This window comes from Typopeltis vanoorti, chromosome 21, assembly GCF_054136105.1.
Source record: "Typopeltis vanoorti isolate ZY-2024b chromosome 21, IOZ_Tvanoo_1.0, whole genome shotgun sequence".
NCBI lineage: Eukaryota > Metazoa > Arthropoda > Arachnida > Uropygi > Thelyphonidae > Typopeltis > Typopeltis vanoorti.
In genome coordinates, this window is record NC_143569.1 from 12,356,040 (window position 1) to 12,373,316 (window position 17,277).

The 17,277-nt window shown below is 33.5% G+C and overlaps 1 protein-coding gene across 4 annotated transcripts in view; it reads left to right on the forward strand.

Annotated features, from left to right (window-relative positions):
* LOC150094624 (ATP-dependent RNA helicase DDX54) overlaps positions 1-17,277 on the forward strand; it is a 350,258-nt gene that overhangs the window by 195,228 nt on the left and 137,753 nt on the right. For all 4 annotated transcript variants that reach the window (XM_090411066.1, XM_090411065.1, XM_090411067.1 and 1 more), the window contains exon 13: positions 14,724-14,859. In XM_090411066.1, the coding sequence (XP_090267192.1) occupies positions 14,724-14,859 (136 nt within the window). The remainder of the gene's footprint in view (positions 1-14,723; positions 14,860-17,277) is intronic.

Consider the following 17,277-nt stretch of genomic DNA (forward strand, 5'->3'; position numbering starts at 1 on the left):
ACCAGAGGATGTGTGCAATTTCACTATTCATTCAACTTTTTTTTTGCTGCTCCATTCTTGTGATTTTTTTTTTTTTTTTGCCATTTCTCAGCACTACTTTAATACAGTAACATTTCAACAGATGTTATGAAATACTCAAATATATTAAACCACAATAATCAGCAGTAATATACTATAAGACATGAACTTTTCCAATGAAAAAAACACAATGTAACAGATAAAAATAATAAAAATTAAGTGGATATTAAATCCATCATTATTTCAAGGCCGAATATAGAAACTATGAAAGTTTCATATGAAATTTGACCAGAGAACTTATGGGAATACAAATGCCGATATTAACAAGTTGCCCTAGCTGGACCTTATAGGAGAGATGATCACTATGCCCAAGCGTCCATATATATTCCCCTCCTATTGGTCCATTTTGAAAAGGTTTCACTGGCTTGACAGCTGTTTCAAACTGGTTGGTTATCATCAGAGACCAGGCAGAAAAAACTTTAAGAGAGCAAAAACTCTCTTTCAATTCTAAGGAATTGACAATTGACAATTGACATTTATGTCTTTAGGGGTGAAGCAAGATGCTTTTCATATTCCCCGCTATCTGTCGTGGTTACAGTGAGGGTAAAATTTACGAGCAGTTTGCTCGCCCTGAATGGGCATGGAGATTATGTATCGTTATAGGAGGCTAATATAGTTTTTGGTCTTCTATATTTAAATATGTCCGTTGGCTCGTATGCTGCAGCTTCTTGAACCAAATCGTTGGGATGTGTGGACGTCTTTAGAAAAAATTTGGAAGCTAAGGATTGTAGATAAGAGAGAATATAGGGAATATTTGTGTCTCTGTGGAGTTGGCTGTTTCTAACATACCACAGGGCATTCAAAATCATTCTCAAGCACTTGTTCTGCACTCGCTGTATCTTAATAATGTTAGTATTAGAGGTGTGGCTCCAGGCTGGAGAGGCATAGGTGATTATAGGACGAATCGACATCTGGTATAGCTGCAATTTGATTCTGTTGCTGAGTTTGCTATTTCTATTAATTAGCGGGTAGATCTGAGCTATGGCTTTAGATGCTTTTGCACATGCAGACTTGATATGTTGGTTGAAAGATAGCTTTTTGTCGAGAATCACCCAGGTAATTTGTTTCTTTCTTCCAGGGAATTTTAGTATTGAATAGTAACACATCTCCAGCAGGAGACATTGGCCTTTTTGAGAAGAGAACCGCTGAGAATTCTAAGGAACTTGAAATATTGGAGAGGTGTATTTTTCCTAAGTGAACTCTCGGTCGGTGCGTAAAAGAATTTACTAAAATAAAGAGCCAAAAGGATTTACTTCGGGGATGCAAATTTATAAAAATTAAGTGAATATTAAATCCAGAATTATTTCAAAGCGAAATATAGAAACTATAAAAGGTTCTATATTTGGCCAAGAGTTCACCTACAAAAAATACACCTCTTAAATATTTCATGTTCCTTAGTACTGAGAGTTTTTGCTCTCCTAAGGTTTCTTCCTGGTCTCTGGCGATAACCAACCAGTAGGAAACAGCTGTCAGGCCAGTGAAACCTTTTCAAAATGGACCAATAGGAGGGGAATATATGAACTCATGGGCATAGCGATCATCTCTCCTATAAGGTCCGGCTAGAATAACTCGTTAATATCGGTGTTTGTATTCCCGTAAGCTCTCTGATCAAATTTCATACAAAACTTTTATAGTTTCTATATTGGGATTTGATATCCTCTTTATTTTAGTAAATAGATAAAAATCATCCATTTTATGTGAGCATTAAAATGACCTCTCACAATATTGCCTTGAACCTAGTTTATATTGGGTTCAAGGAATATAAAATGAATGATGTTATATGGTATGGTAACCACCTTATAAAACATGCTGCTGATGACTGTCTTAGTATATCTAGATGCAAAAATAAAAAAAAAATGTTTCAAATGCAGTTGAAAAGTAAGATGTCTGTTAGTAATCAATTGGTGTAGGAAGAATAAAAAAAGTAGTGATAATATGAGAAAGGATGAGAAAGCATTTCTAGAAGAAGCAAGAGGGAATAGTGAGAAAGTGATAGTAGTGGATTAAGAATGGCTATGGTGGCAGACAGTTTGATGTGCAGACTATGTAGAAGAAATGATTGTAAGTTTTTGGATGTGTGGAGTGAGTTTGAACAAAATATGGATTTATATAAGAGAGATGGCCTGAATTTGAATACATTTGTCTAGGAGTCTGGAAAATTAATTTTAGTATGAAACCTAATACAGTGAGTTCGAGGAAGCTAGATCATTGTGAGAGTAATGGTAAGAATCTATGCATAAGAATAACTAAGTTAAACCATGTTAATGATACAAATTGCTTAATCGTGAAGATGGTAATGATGAAAGGATGATTGTCTGTCCATCCGTCCAGTTTGGACTTAAGTTTATCCAAGTATGTCTGCATAAGTGATGCATTAGATATGAAAAGAAATCTGCAAATTGTTTCAACTGGGTCATGCTGGCTACAGAGGTTAGTACACAAAAGACATGGATCTCAGTAACAGATATACTAACTGTCTTTAGTGTAAAGGGTATGGTGTTTTTAGGAAGAGTGGACAAGATAGGAGAGGAAGAAGTGCTGCTAATGATATTGGATGATTTGAATCCAGTTAGGATAGAAAGCTTTTTCTACAATATTAGTAACAGTATTCCGTATAGTAATGAGTTTGAAGTTATCTGGGTGAGATTTGAAGTTTTCTAGCCTGACAAGATCGAATACATAGTAGGATGTTCAGACCTGGTGGATTCGTTGGTAGTGACTACAGAATGCGTCACCAAATCAACCTGATGGGTGCTAAATGAGTAATCATCTTGGGTGACTTTAATTATTTAAACATTGATTGGTAGCAGGGAAATCTCATGAGGAGAAAGAAGCTGAATTTACTGGGATGTTGTGAGACATCTTCCTAATGCAATATGTGGCAGAATAAGCTTGATGTCAGTAAATGTGATTAAGTGTTTATAGAGGTGGTTTCATTTAAATAAGTGATTGTTTCACTTGTTATCGACAGTGCTCATGCTATACTTATCTAAGATGTTGCTAAGTATATGAATGTTCTGTTCAGAAAAGGTTACATGCTGAACTAGAAAGCAGGAAATTAGGACCAAATAAGAAGTGCTGGGCTCTAGGATGACTAGGTTCTATCCATGATATGCATTGCTAAATGGGAAGAGTATCAGCAGTGCATGGGAGGCATTTAAAAAATACTTTACAACAAATACTTCAAACTCTACAATATTGTAGAGCTTGAAGAAGAAATACATTAAGAGTGAAATGGATATGCAGTTTTATTAAGCAAGAATATTAGTAAGAAAAGATGATGCAGGAGGAATACCATGATTCAAAACGATAAAATGAGGTAGTTAATTTCAAAATTATAAAATTATTTCATAGCAGCAGTAGATAAATTGGAACTAATAGCAGATTACGAAAAGCAATAGATTTTATTTTCTGTGGTGGTGTACGATGTCACTATAAAAGCATTATGTATTGTCATCATCATCATCATCATCATACGTATCAAGGATTTAGGCCTTGTATGTCCTGTTCTGGCCTTAGAAGTCATCGTTGAATCGTTTAAGAGGACGTCCTGGTTTTCTTTTTCCTAATGGCTTGTACTTTAAGGCTTGTTTTGGTAATCTTTCTGTTTTCATTCTTTGAACGTGTTCCATCCATCTATGTTTATATTTTTTAATTTTTTCAATTCCTGGTTCTTGGTTTAATTCTTTCATAATATCTTCGTTTCTTTTGTGATCAAATAGGGTATACTTTGCAGTTTTTCTCATAAACTTCATTTCTGCTGTTGTTAATCTTTGTTTGTCTTTTTGTTTTATTGTCCAGATTTTGCTTCCATACATTAAGACCGGTAGGGCTAATGTATTGTATACTTTTAGCCTGGTTTGTTTTTGAACTAGGTTTGGTTTAAATATAGAGTTAATTACTCCTGTTATTTTTAAATATTTTGCAATTTTTATGTTTATATCTTTTTCATTTTCATAAGTGATCATACATCCTAGGTAGTTAAATGAATTCACCTGTTCTAAGATCTTGTTATCTAATACTATTTTAGTTCTTGCTGGATCTTGTCCTTTAAAGGCCATAGTTTTTGATTTTTCCGTTGATATTATCATACCATAATCTTTGGATATCTCATTTAGATTTAAAATAGCTTTCTGTAGTTTATCTTCAGAATTTGTAATTATTATTTGGTCGTCTGCAAAGAGGAGAGTATTTAAGTTAACTGTAGGTGAAAGTTTAATTCCTTGATATAAATTTTTACTCCATTTTATTATTATTTCATTTAAGTAGATATTAAAAAGAGTTGCTGAGAGGGGGACATCCCTGTCGGACCCCTTGGTTTATCTCTCTTGTATATGATAGCTCATGATTTAATCTTATTTGTATTTGATTATTTTCATATATACTTGTGACAGCTTTTAGGATATTATTTGGTATTTGTCTTTCTTTTAATATGTTAAATAATATGTTTCTTTTAACTTTGTCAAATGCTTTTTCAAAGTCAATAAATGCAATATGTGTTTCTAAATTATATTCTCTTCTTTTCTCTATTATTAATTTTAGGCAGAAGGCTGGGTCTATACATGATCGTCCTTTTCTAAATCCATTTTGTACCTCTAGAATAAAGTTTTCGGAATATTTCATTAGTTTGTTATTTAAGATTCTGCTGTATATTTTGTAACATGAATTTAGTATACTGATACCTCTATAGTTTTTAGGGTCATCTCTATTACCTTTCTTAAAGATAGGAATCACAATTGCTTTTTTCCATTCTATTGGGGGGATACCAGTTGAGTAAATTTTATTTAAAAATAATAAGAGTCTTTCTTTGAATCTTGTTCCTGCATATTTATATAGTTCTGAACCTAGCTTATCTTCTCCAGGTGATTTTCCGTTTCTTGTTTCTTTCAGGCTGATTTCTAATTCTTCTTCAGTTATTTCCTTTTCATTTTCGTTAATTGTTTGCCAGTAGTCTTTTTTAAAATATTTGTCTGTCCACAGGTCTGTGTAGTAATTTAGAAATTCTTCTAATTTCAATTCAGTGTTTAATTTTATGTTTTCTTTGGTATCTGCATTTAGGTGTTTCAAAATCTTATATACATTGGGTCTTATTTTATATAAATCATGTTCTAAATTAGAAACAAATTTATTCCATGATTCTCTGTCTTTTTCTGACTTCTCTTTTAGCTATGGCTCTTATTCTTTTATATTCTATTTCATCTTCTAATCTTTTACTGCTTAACCATTTGTGATAGGCTTCTTTTTTCTTTTTGATTATTTCTTTGATTGTATCATCCCAGATCTTCAGTTTTTTTCTTTTATTGAATTTTTTGGTCTTTCCTAAGCTTTCATTTGCTGCTGCATTTAGTATCGTTTTTATATTAAGCCATTCTATTTCTATTTCTTCATTTTGTTTTATTTTATCTAGATACTGGTTAATTCTTTGTTCATATAGCCATTGTACATTTGTGTCATTCAATAGTCTAGTTTTATAAACAAATGTTTCAATTTTTCTTTCTGTTCTTGTTACTTGTAGCCATTTAGGTGGTAATCTTAATTTTATTTTAACAAGGAAGTGGTCACTGCTTATTTCATATCCTCTGTGAACTCTAACATCTAGTGATGTCTTTTCATTTAATATGAAGTAATCTAATATTGATTTCCATCCTCTTGCTGCCCAAGTATATTTATGTATGTGTTTATGTTTATAGAAGGAATTCATTATTTTTAGGTTATTATAAACTACAAAGTCAATCAATTTTTTACCATTTCTGTTTAGAGTGTGTTCTCCATGTATTCCTATATTATTATTAATTTTCGTGTTTCCAATTCTTGCATTTAAGTCTCCTGCTATAATTATGTAATCATTTTTATTTATTTTATTATATATGTTTTGTAGCTGATTATAAAAATCAATATTATCCTGTTCTCTTCCTTCTTCTGGGGCATATAAACCAATTATTGTTAAATAGCCTCTATATATTTTTATTCTAGCTTCTATTATTCTTTCATTCCATAATTTATAATGTTTTAACTGTTTTGAAAGGGAGTTATGAATCCAAATCATGACTCCTGCTTGTGCTCTTTGGTCTCTGTCAACTCCACTGTATATCACATTAAAATTTTCAGTTCTCATAGTTACTTTTAATTTCTTTTTTGTTTCAGTGATTACAGCTATTTTAAAATTTCTCTCATTTAATAACTGGTCTAATTCTATTTCTTTATATGCTATTCCTCTTACATTCCAGTTTGCTATGTGTATTATATTTTGTCGTTTCCATTTTCGTTTTCCCTTTTCCATTCCAGGGTCGTTTCCCATAGATTCAATCTGATTATCTTTTTCTGTCAGCTTACAAGTATGGTTATTATGTATTGTTTGTCAGTTTAATTGAAGATCAGGTTGATACTTTTTTTTTGAGATAATCACATCCATAAAGGCATTGGAACCTACTGCACATTTTCAGTGGTATGAGTGAGTGGATTAAGGATTGGATAATTTGAGATTTCTGTTCTGTTGATCAAACATGGTACATTTCAAGCTGTTTCAGTAAGCATGCTGGTTGTTATACATCATATAATGAAAATTATATACTGTGTAAAGACAGACCAAAGATGCCCCTACTTGGTCACTCATTCTGAGAGACCAAGTGGAGAGCATCATCGCATTAAAATTGTATGTAATAAACATTCTTGTAATATTAGTAAATCTTTAGGACAGATTTATGTTGTTCCAGTGAACAACATGGGCCAATCAAATAAGAAATAACTACGTTTCTTGGCATAAGGATCCTAATGTCAAATTTCAATGATTAATGCTTTGAAATAATATTTCAAATCATTATTTTGATAGTACCAAAAGTTTTATTGACAATGATTTCATCAATTGGTTTTTGAACCTAAGACCTATTTGGTAATATTAGTCATGCTAATATTTTTAACAACATGAGTTAATAATATTAGCATGACTCATGTGGATAACTTCCTATGTGCATCCTAAATATAAATTTTTATATTTTATATATCAACTTTAGTAAGCATCATCATCTTCTCCAGACTGTCATTTGCTCGCATAATATGCCCGATGTGTGACGATTTTTACTTGATGATCATAGCTTTGAGGGAGTAATCTGGCTTTATTCTGTCTGTCACCATTGCTTTTACGATGCTGATTTTTGTTGAGGCTAATAGCTTTATCTTTAAGGATCTTGCTTAAATTTGTCATTGCTTTTTTCCCAAGTAATAATCTTCTTCTAACTTCTTCAGTACAATAACCATCTTTATTAATTCGGGATGATCCTAGGAACACAAAATTGTTAACTGCTCCCATATTTCTCCCCGTCTACTTTAAAATCATTAAGTTCTCATGTTGCCATAACTTTTGTCTTTTTGAGGTTAAGTTCATCATCATCATCATCAAATTCCTGCCATGTACCCTCAAGGGGTGTACAGGATATGACAGTACTACATGAAAAAATTACATCATTACTAACTTCCTATCTACAATTTTCCTCCAAATCAGTCTGTTACTTGTCAAGACTCCAACATTATCAGATCTTATATTTCTATCGTCTAAGGCACTTTGTACCGTATCAATCCACCTATATCTTGGTCTTCCTCTGGGTCGTTTTCCTACCAACCTGGCAGAGAACATTTGTTTTGCTAATCTTTCCTCTCCCATTCTATTTAAGTGACCATACCATCTGAGATTAGCTCTGCTAACGCATTCCTGGATGCTGACAATGTCAAGTTCTTTCCTAATATCCTCATTTTTAATATGATATTGCCATTGATGCCATCTGTTCACGCCTCTAATCTTTCTCAGGACTCTCATATCTGCGGTCTCTAGTCTTTGGTCAAGTGTTTTACTTCTGACCCAGCTCTCAGATCCATAAGTTAAAATTGGTTTGAACACAGTCTTGTATACAGCTAATTTAGTGTTCCGACTAATTTCTTTCTTATTCCATATGAATTTATTCAATTGACTTCCCACGATACCAGCTTTGCTGATTCTGTTGTCTATTTCTATATTTAGTTTACCATCTTCAGTAAAAATTGTGCCTAAGTAGCTGAAATGTTTTACTTGTTCCACAGGTTCTCCATTCACAACACAGTTGACATTTTCAATGATTCTGCCTATTTTCATTGTCTTTGTCTTTTTATTGCTGACCTTCATACCATATCTATTACAACAGCTATTCAATTTAGTCAGAGAATCTTGCAGACTTGTAGCGGATTTATTTAGAAGTATAACATCATCCGCATAAAGCAAAGAGCTGACATTAACATCTCCAATTTTGATATCAGGTTTAATACCACATTCCTTCATAATGTGATCCATATAGATAATGAATAACAGAGGGGATAATGTACATCCTTGTCTCACACCAGATTTAACATTAAACCATCTTCCTGTACTTCCTTCAATTCTAACTGCTGACTCACAACTCAAATAAAGACTAAGTATTGCTTGATATAATGTCCCATTGACACCATATAACTGCAGCGTATTGAATAGCTTCTCTCTTGGCACCTTGTCATATGCCTTTTCCAAATCGACAAAACTTAAATACAGATCTTTGTTATATTCCCATGCTTTCTCGACTATTTGTCGTAAAGTGAAGATCTGATCCTGACAGCCTCTATTTGGCCTGAATCCAGCTTGTTCTTCACCAAGCTTTTCTTCCACAATTCTTCTCAACCGTTTCTCAAGTATACTTGCATAGATCTTGCCAGGAACATTCAGTAGGGAAATACCTCTGTAATTCTCGCATTCAGTTTTATTTCCCTTTTTATATATGGGTACTATGAGAGCTCTACTCCAATCATCGGGAATTCGTCCCTCTGTCCAGGCTTTCTGAACTATGCAGTGCAGCCACTGTAAGACTCTTATACCACCATACTTCAGCATTTCTGGTCGAATATCATCTACTCCTGCTGCCTTTCCACATTTCAAGCCTTTGATGGCTTTTTCTACTTCAAGTATGGATATATATTCCTGACTGCATGCCTGTTGAGTGTTTTTTACCATTATACTGTCATCACTGCTTGTTTCATTTAGCAGTTTTTCAAAGTAATTACTCCATACTTCAAGGATATCTTTTTCTCCTGTTTTCATTTCACCTTTATCATCTCTAATTCCTTTTACAGCACTCTTTCCTCCCTTCCTAAGCTTCTTCAGCAACCTCCAGAATATTTTGCCACCTTCTTGATATTTATTTTCTATATTCTTGCCAAAGTCCTCCCATGACTTTTGTTTAGCTAGTTTTACACACTGTTTAGCTTTCTTACATTTGTCTCTGTATTCTGTAAGAGTAAAAGCTTACTTATTTGCCAGGAACTTTTGATATGCTTTCTTCTTTTCGTTCACTGCCTCTTTAACTTCCTGTGTCCACCAGGGAGTTCTGATTTTTTTATCCTTGCACACAACCTCACCACATGACTCCCTGGCAGAATCAATCAATGTTTCCTTCAGAGTTTGCCACTGAATCTCCAAGGTTTGATTCCTGTTCTCAAACTATTTCATTTTCTTTTCAATAATATTTCTGTATTTTAGTCTACAGTTCACATTTGAGAGCTGCTCAACTTTTATTCGCTTTAAAACTTTCTTACATGTTATTCTTTTCAATATGAAATTCAATTTTATCCTGCTCAAGACTAAATAGTGATCACTTCCAATTTCAAATCCTCTGTACACTCTGGTGTCCTGCACCAGGGAGAAAACATCACTATCAACAATAACATAGTCAATGAGACTTTTCTTATTCCTAGCCTCTTCTCTCCATGTGAATTTGTGCACATTTTTATGTTGGAACATGGTGTTAGTAATAACCAGTCCATGTCCTGAGCAGAAATCCAACAGATATTTGCCATTATTATTAGCTTTGCTCTTTTCTCCAAATTTTCCCAAAATATTTTTCTATGTCTCACAATCATTTCCTACTCTACTATTTAGATCCCCAACAAGGACCAACTTTTCCTTTTTCATTGTGTCAGTTGCTTTTTCTAAAGCCTCAAAAAATTCCTCCACTTCTACCTTAGTAGAACCTTCTGTGGGACCATAGGCACAAATAAGTCTCATTGTCCAGTTCCCCATTCTCATATTTGCCCACATTACTCTACTTGAGACTGACTGCCATTCAAGAAGATTAGCCTCGTATTTTGTGTTGAATACTATGGCTACTCCTTCTTTTCCTTGATTGTCATTGCCTGAATATAACATTTTGTATTTATTGCTCAGAAAGATCTCACCAGTTTTGGTCTTTTTTGTTTCAGTCACCCCGATTATGTCGATCTGGTACTTATCTAATTCCTCAGCTAGCTCCATTTCTTTTCCATTCAGGCTTCTTACGTTGATAGTACCGATCTTTAACTCTGGTGATGTTGAGTTGGGGTTTGTTTTCAGATTTGTTCCAGCAGCTGACTTTTCGCTGTTCGCCCTGGTTCCCTGGCGAAAACAACGGGGGCCTTGTTTAACCGGGCGACGCCCCAGCCGACATGAAATTTTGTCATGTTGTACCATCATTTTTTATTTTGGTTTAACCAATAAGAATACAATTTGGTCGGCTAAATCCCAAATTGCCAGCCCATCCTCGTTCGTTCAGTATCAAAGTAGATACCCAATAGGGTGCACCACGAGAAGGTGAGGATTGGACATTAGGTCAGAAGCCCTGGTCGGTTCTCCGCATTCCTTTAAAGGCTATGTGGAGGTCTCCTCTCAGTTATACAGCTTTGACCCTTAAGCACCCCTTAGTTGAGGTTAAGTTTAAGACCATATTTAGCACTTTCTTCTTTAACTTTCATAATAAGTTCCTCCAAATCTTTTTTGCATTCTGCTAGCAAGATGGTATCATCTGCATATCTCAAATTATTAATATTTCTTTCACCAATTTTAATTCCAACTGAAGACTCCTCCAGCCCTGCCATTCTTAAAATGTATTTGCTGTACAAGTTAAACAGGTATGGAGATAAAACACATCCTTGTCACACCCCTTTTCCTATAGTGAAATACTCAGTTTCTCTAAGATCAGTTCTGACAGTAGCATCTTTTTCATAATAAAGATTCCTCAGAAGGATAATGAAATGCTCTAGTACTCCCATTGTTCTGAACATATTCCACAGTGTCACATGATCTACAGAGTCAAAAGCCTTGCTATAGTCATGGAAACAAAGGTAGACCTTTGTTTCCATGACACAGATATTCCTGTGCTCTTTCTATTATCCATTTCACATTGGCGATTTGATCTCTTGTTCCTCTGCCTTTTCGAAATCTGCCTGTTCATCTAGCATTTCTCTCATGAATGGTTCCAGTCTTTTCTGAATGATCTTAAGTAAGACCTTACTTGCATGAGAAATTAGTGCTATAGTTCTGTAATTTTTGCACTCTCTCTTGCATCGCATTTCTTCAATAAAGGTATATAAACGGATTTTTTTCATTCCCTAGGCCATGTAGTTGTGATCCAAATTTGCTTACATAGAGCTGTTAAAATTTTAACTGCCTTTTCTCCCAGGGTGTTGAGCAGCTCAATAGGTATTCCATCTCCTGCTGGTGCTTTCTTACTGGATAGCTGTTGCAGTGGCCACCTCACTTCACTTTCCAGTGGTACTGGCTTCTGTGTAAAATCCTGCTCTTCAAATTTGTCAGTAATTTTAGAGTCCTTTCTGTAAAGGGCTTCTGTATACTCTTTCCAGCTTTCTTTGAAGTCTGCAGCTTCTGTAAGATATTCTTTGTGTTTACTTTTCAATATTGTCACCTTGGCACTAAACTTCCCTGTTAGTTCTCTGATCTTTTTGAAAAGATCTCTTGTTTTGGTCTTCTATTTGTTGGCATTCCTGGTTAAAGTATTTTTCTTTGTCTCTTCTGGATTCACTTCCTGAATTCCAGAATAATTTATGGATAGATGGACAAATTGAGCCTAATAGGTGATTCCACATTTTGGAACATCCATGCATCTAATTAACTACCCATCTGGCCCTGGTGGATGAAATATATCAACCATGTTATCCTTCTTATCCATTTTAATAAATCATTTACCTGCATCAGTGTTTTAATTGACAGCTGAATACATCAAGCTGGTAGGGTGATTCAATGTAAAAATGCATGTCTGTGTAAAAGTTAACTGCATGAGTGTTAGTAATGAAAAATGAGATGATTAATGTTCTTATATTGTCTGTGATTTGTGTGTTGTACCTACATTATCTCCCATGATTGTTGATATATACTTGAAATCTGAAGCATCACACGAATTCATGAATTTCTGCACGCACGCACGTCTGTGTTGAAAATGTATTGAAGTGAAATAGACACTGATTTTATTTACAAAAGATATTTTTGTAATGGATATTCTATTGTGAAATATTAATAATGTGAAAGTGCTAAGATTGATGGAATTAAGAGCATATATCTCTGCTATGATGAAAATATTACCATTTCCATCATAGCAGAGAAATTCCAAAACTGAAAATAACATCTTTAGTGTGTGTGTGAAGGAGTTTTAGATGGTTGTGCAAGAAAATAATAGAGAAAAGTGTGAATAATATTTCAGTGAAGTTATAAGAAGTTATTTACTTCCACACAAAGGCACATCTCAACAGTGATATTGGCAACTGTGGACTGAAGAATCTATATGTAACTAGTATTATGTTACAAAGCATCTGTTTGACTAGTATTGCTCATATAGCATAAAAAGAGATAGAACCAGAAGAAAGTTCCAAATTATGGAATAATATGAAATTTAATTTTTGTAAAATTAAAGGAATAAAATAGAATAAAATTAAAGGAATAAAATGGGAATTTTATTAGGAAGAGCATGGATATATAGTCCGTTAACTGCTAACAAGGTTTCACAATGGGATTCATCAGTTTGAACATCATTAGAACTTAATGAAGGATATTATTATACGGTATCTCCACTGAGTCTGGAGACCCACACTAGCACTTATATGCACAAAACCTATCATACCTCTCCTTAAATTCATTCACTATCAGGGCATCACAACTAATTCTGGCAATCCATTCACTCATTCATCAGTCTCCAAGCAAAAAATTTAGTCTGCACACCTTTACTAACCACACTCTTGCACAACTTCCACTTGCACAACTTCCAGATAATCCATAATTCTATTTGTCATATATTGAAAAGTTTCTTTTGTGTCAATTTTAAAAAACCCCTTTAATATCTTTTAAGGTTCTGTCATGTCCCCTCTTTTCCCACCCATCAACTAAACTTTGTAATACACCTTCAACCTAACCTCATAGGAGCACTCTACAGACCTGTCAACCTCTTGGTCACTCGTCTCTGAATCCTCTCAAACACCTGCTGATCTCCAAGAAACCCAGGTGACCAAATCTGTGCATTGTAGTCAAGATGCTGCCAATATATGCTTTATAAAGAGGAGTAATAACTTTCTTATGTTTACTTGCTAGGGTGTTTTTGAATATCAAGTAATCTTTTAATCTATTTTACCAACTTTTGCAATTGTCTGCCTTCTGAACTTTAGCTGTCTTTCACCATTATCCTGAAGTCCCTAGCCTCAATTTCCTGCAATCCAATACCTTCAATGATATACAGTATGTAATCTTTTCAACCCAAAGTGCATAATCTTACATTTTGCAACATTAAATTGACAATCATTATCCTTTTGTCCTGAATGGCAATTTATTTAGGCATGTAGGTATCAAGAAGTTGACATATTCATAAAGGAGAATGCTATAATCAGTTAGGAAGAAGAGAAATTACATCTTACTATATGAGACATCTGCCAACTATTCCATAGACTAGTCTATAGCAACACTTCCTAAATTAGAAGAAAATTTCTTGGCACATCATTTCAAAGAATCAAGCGAGTTTTTCTGTTTACAGAATCCAAAATACAAATTATGACGTAATTCTAATGTTGAAATTCCTAATCGGATTCAGCATATCATTGAATATCAAGTTCCAACAGTAACTAGCTAGCAAAAATACAAGGTATAGACAGCTAAGCAATGATATGTAACGAGAAGAACAAGAACCAAAGTAATTTCATGTTTCCTTATGAATAGGTATACACTGTATTTCTTTATTAATCTTTTTTTTTTGCGTCTGTTTAATTTTTAATTCATTTATTTTTCTGTTTCATTACAAAATCTACTTGCTTGAAAATTGTGGAACTTATGGAATTTTAATTTGTATATTGAATGTCAGTAATGTGATTGTATCCTTATCCTTTGGTAAATACAACTTAGTTATTCATTGGATTCATAGGTTGTTTAAACCTGATATATTGATACGAAAGAAAGGGTGAATGAAACTTATACTGACTGTTAAGTTAGCTAAGATCAGATAAACAGTTATATTAATTGGTTTCCAAGATGAAATTTTAACTAGTTATGATTGCTGTTTTTAATGAATAATGCTGTTACTTTTTTTGCATTTAGAAATTTCAGTTAGCATTTACTAACTCAATTGCACTGAATGTAGGAATATTCTGAATATAGTTTTTATACTACATGGAGATCTGGAAAGAGGCATCTAGTAAATAAAGTTGCACAAATAATATCTTATATGAAATTTAACATTAATTATTTAAATAAAAAATAGAATCACACAGTGAAAAACTAGTTAAATTTCTTTAGTGTTTTTTTTATTATTTTATTTCTGTTAATAAGAATTTTTTTATTTTCCTAGAGGAACATAGAAAAAGTTAGTACTAATGCTTATAGGAAGTATTTGAAATCAAGACCTGCACCTTGCAAGGAATCTGTTAAGAGAATCAAGAGTATTACACATTTCACTCAAATAGGAGTGCATCCTTTGTTTCAAGGTTTGCTATAAGACTTGATGAATACTGAGAATGAATTTTAAATATGTTAATTTTAATGAACTCACATCAAAATGTTTTTTTAGTACAGTTTTATAGTAGTAATATCCGGTAAAGTTTTTCATATTTACTTTAAGACAACATGGAAGTGAATTCTGCATCTGTTAATTTAATGAACTTGTCGTCGTCATCGTCCGGTAGCATCCTCTAGCAAGAGGGTTGCAGCAGATGAGCAGCTCTTCTCCATTTCTCTCTGTCTGTTGCTTCCATCATTCTTAAACCAGTCCGTTCGACGATGTCATTAAACCACTCTCTAGTTGGTCTTCCACGTCTTCTCTTCCCCTCAACTTTTTTTACAATGAACTTGTAAAAAAAAAAAAAAGAATAAAAAAAAAAAAAGCTGATGTTTAAGTACATTTTATTGAAGTCACTTTCTGAAATATCCAGTGCACAATATCAAATTTAATGGAAGCCATTATTTCTGTGTGCTTTTAGGCATTGAGAATTAGTGATACTATACTGTGTCATTTCTGTACTGTGTCAGTTTACCTAAGTTTAAATGTCTAAGTAAGTTATTTGATATTTAGTGAAATTCATGGTCCTTTACGTTTAGTATACACAAATGTATTCTCATCAGTATAATATCATTCATAAACTGTCTACATATTCTTGAATATATTCCTGATATAAACAGTTATAATTTCTTGTATATTTTGGTTATATTAGAATGGACGAATTTGAAATTAAATAAATGATGCATATGGAATGAAACCAATTGACACCCTTCTTCATATCACTGACTGAAATATTCAGTGGGCAAAGCAATGGTATGAACTTATGGAAGACCAATCAGGTGCAAATAGTTCCACTATATAAAAGTCACGTGGACCATAAAACAGTTTATTTTTGTGGATAGAGTGTTATATATAAATTATTTTTTTCAGAATGATATTATTCCCATAGTGGATTGTATAGCAAGCTAATATGTTATAATGGTGAGTAATGTAAGTGGAGTCAACTACACAAACTGAAACAAAATCCAAGATTACCACTTCATCAGGTATTGTTTCTAACTGCAGGCAGTTAAAATGTTTATTTCCCATTTCCGTGGTGGGAAGAATGTCATGCTAATGTTAATATGAATCAGAAATGGAAATAAGTTGAAAAATTTATGAATTCTGGGAGGTCAGTATACAAAAGATTCTAATTGGTCAGATAGCAAAACCTATGCAAGCATACTAACTGAAATATAAAAATTTATACTTTGGATTCTGAACACAAACTCAAGAAATAAGCTGCATTCAGCACAAAAGAACTGAATTGTAAATTTCTAGTGAAATATCTTCTTTTTTAGTGCAGATTCAAAGCCAAAAAAACTTCATAGTGCCATTCAGAAGAAAATGTAATATTGTTTTTTGATAATTCCTAGATCACGTGGAATTTTTACAACTTGAAATCACAATAAATATTAACTGACAACACATATTCAACTTGCGCTTAGAGAACCTATCACCCAGGCAATATCCAGTTGATTCTCTTTCTCTCTCTCTCTCTCTGAGAGAGAAAAAGAGAATTCGCTCAAACAAACTTGCATCAGTATCAAAGATCTTTTGCTCTAGATCTTCGATTGTATCCTTATCCTTTGATAGCGATATCCTTGGCATATCCTCACAAAAAGAAGATATGGGATTGTGTCAGGTAAGCAAGAAGGCCATGGAATCAGATCTCTGCTACATGGGTAGTAACTTCATAAGTTCATCTGACTTGTCAATTGTGGTAGTGCATCTTACTAGAAAATTACATGATCAAAGGTTAGGCATCTGTGCAACCTGATTTGTTAGAATCAGTAGCTAATTAGTTTTGTTGATTGTCAGATCACTGAACTAAACTGGTCCAATTACAGATTCATGTACAAATCTACAAATTATGGTTATTTTCAGGGTACATTCCATCTCTCACAGAACTCCATATCCTGACATTCTGATTGACTCTGAGATGTAGAAAGCAGCCTCATCAGTAAATATTAATTATTTTATACATGCAAATATATAAATGCTGCATATGATCATTGGGAATGAAAACCAGACAGTTTGAATCTTGCACATAGTGCATATCTCAATATATGTACATGTTTTTGCATTATTTAGTGGGATGTTTTCAGTCAATGGCTGCACCTGTAAATTGATTTCTGTGGATTCTGCACAAATGATTCTTGAATCAGTTTCCCATCCTCATGCTGACATGATTGGGTCTTGTCTGCCAAAGGACACTTCCAGTTCCTTATGCCTACTTATGTATCACTGCTTAACTTAGTGTTGTCATTTGGTATTTTGTTTAAAAAATTATCTATCTGAAGGTCTGATTTGATCGCATTGAGTCATTCTGAGCTGCCTCTTGAGGTATTATCATTTTCAGTGTCCT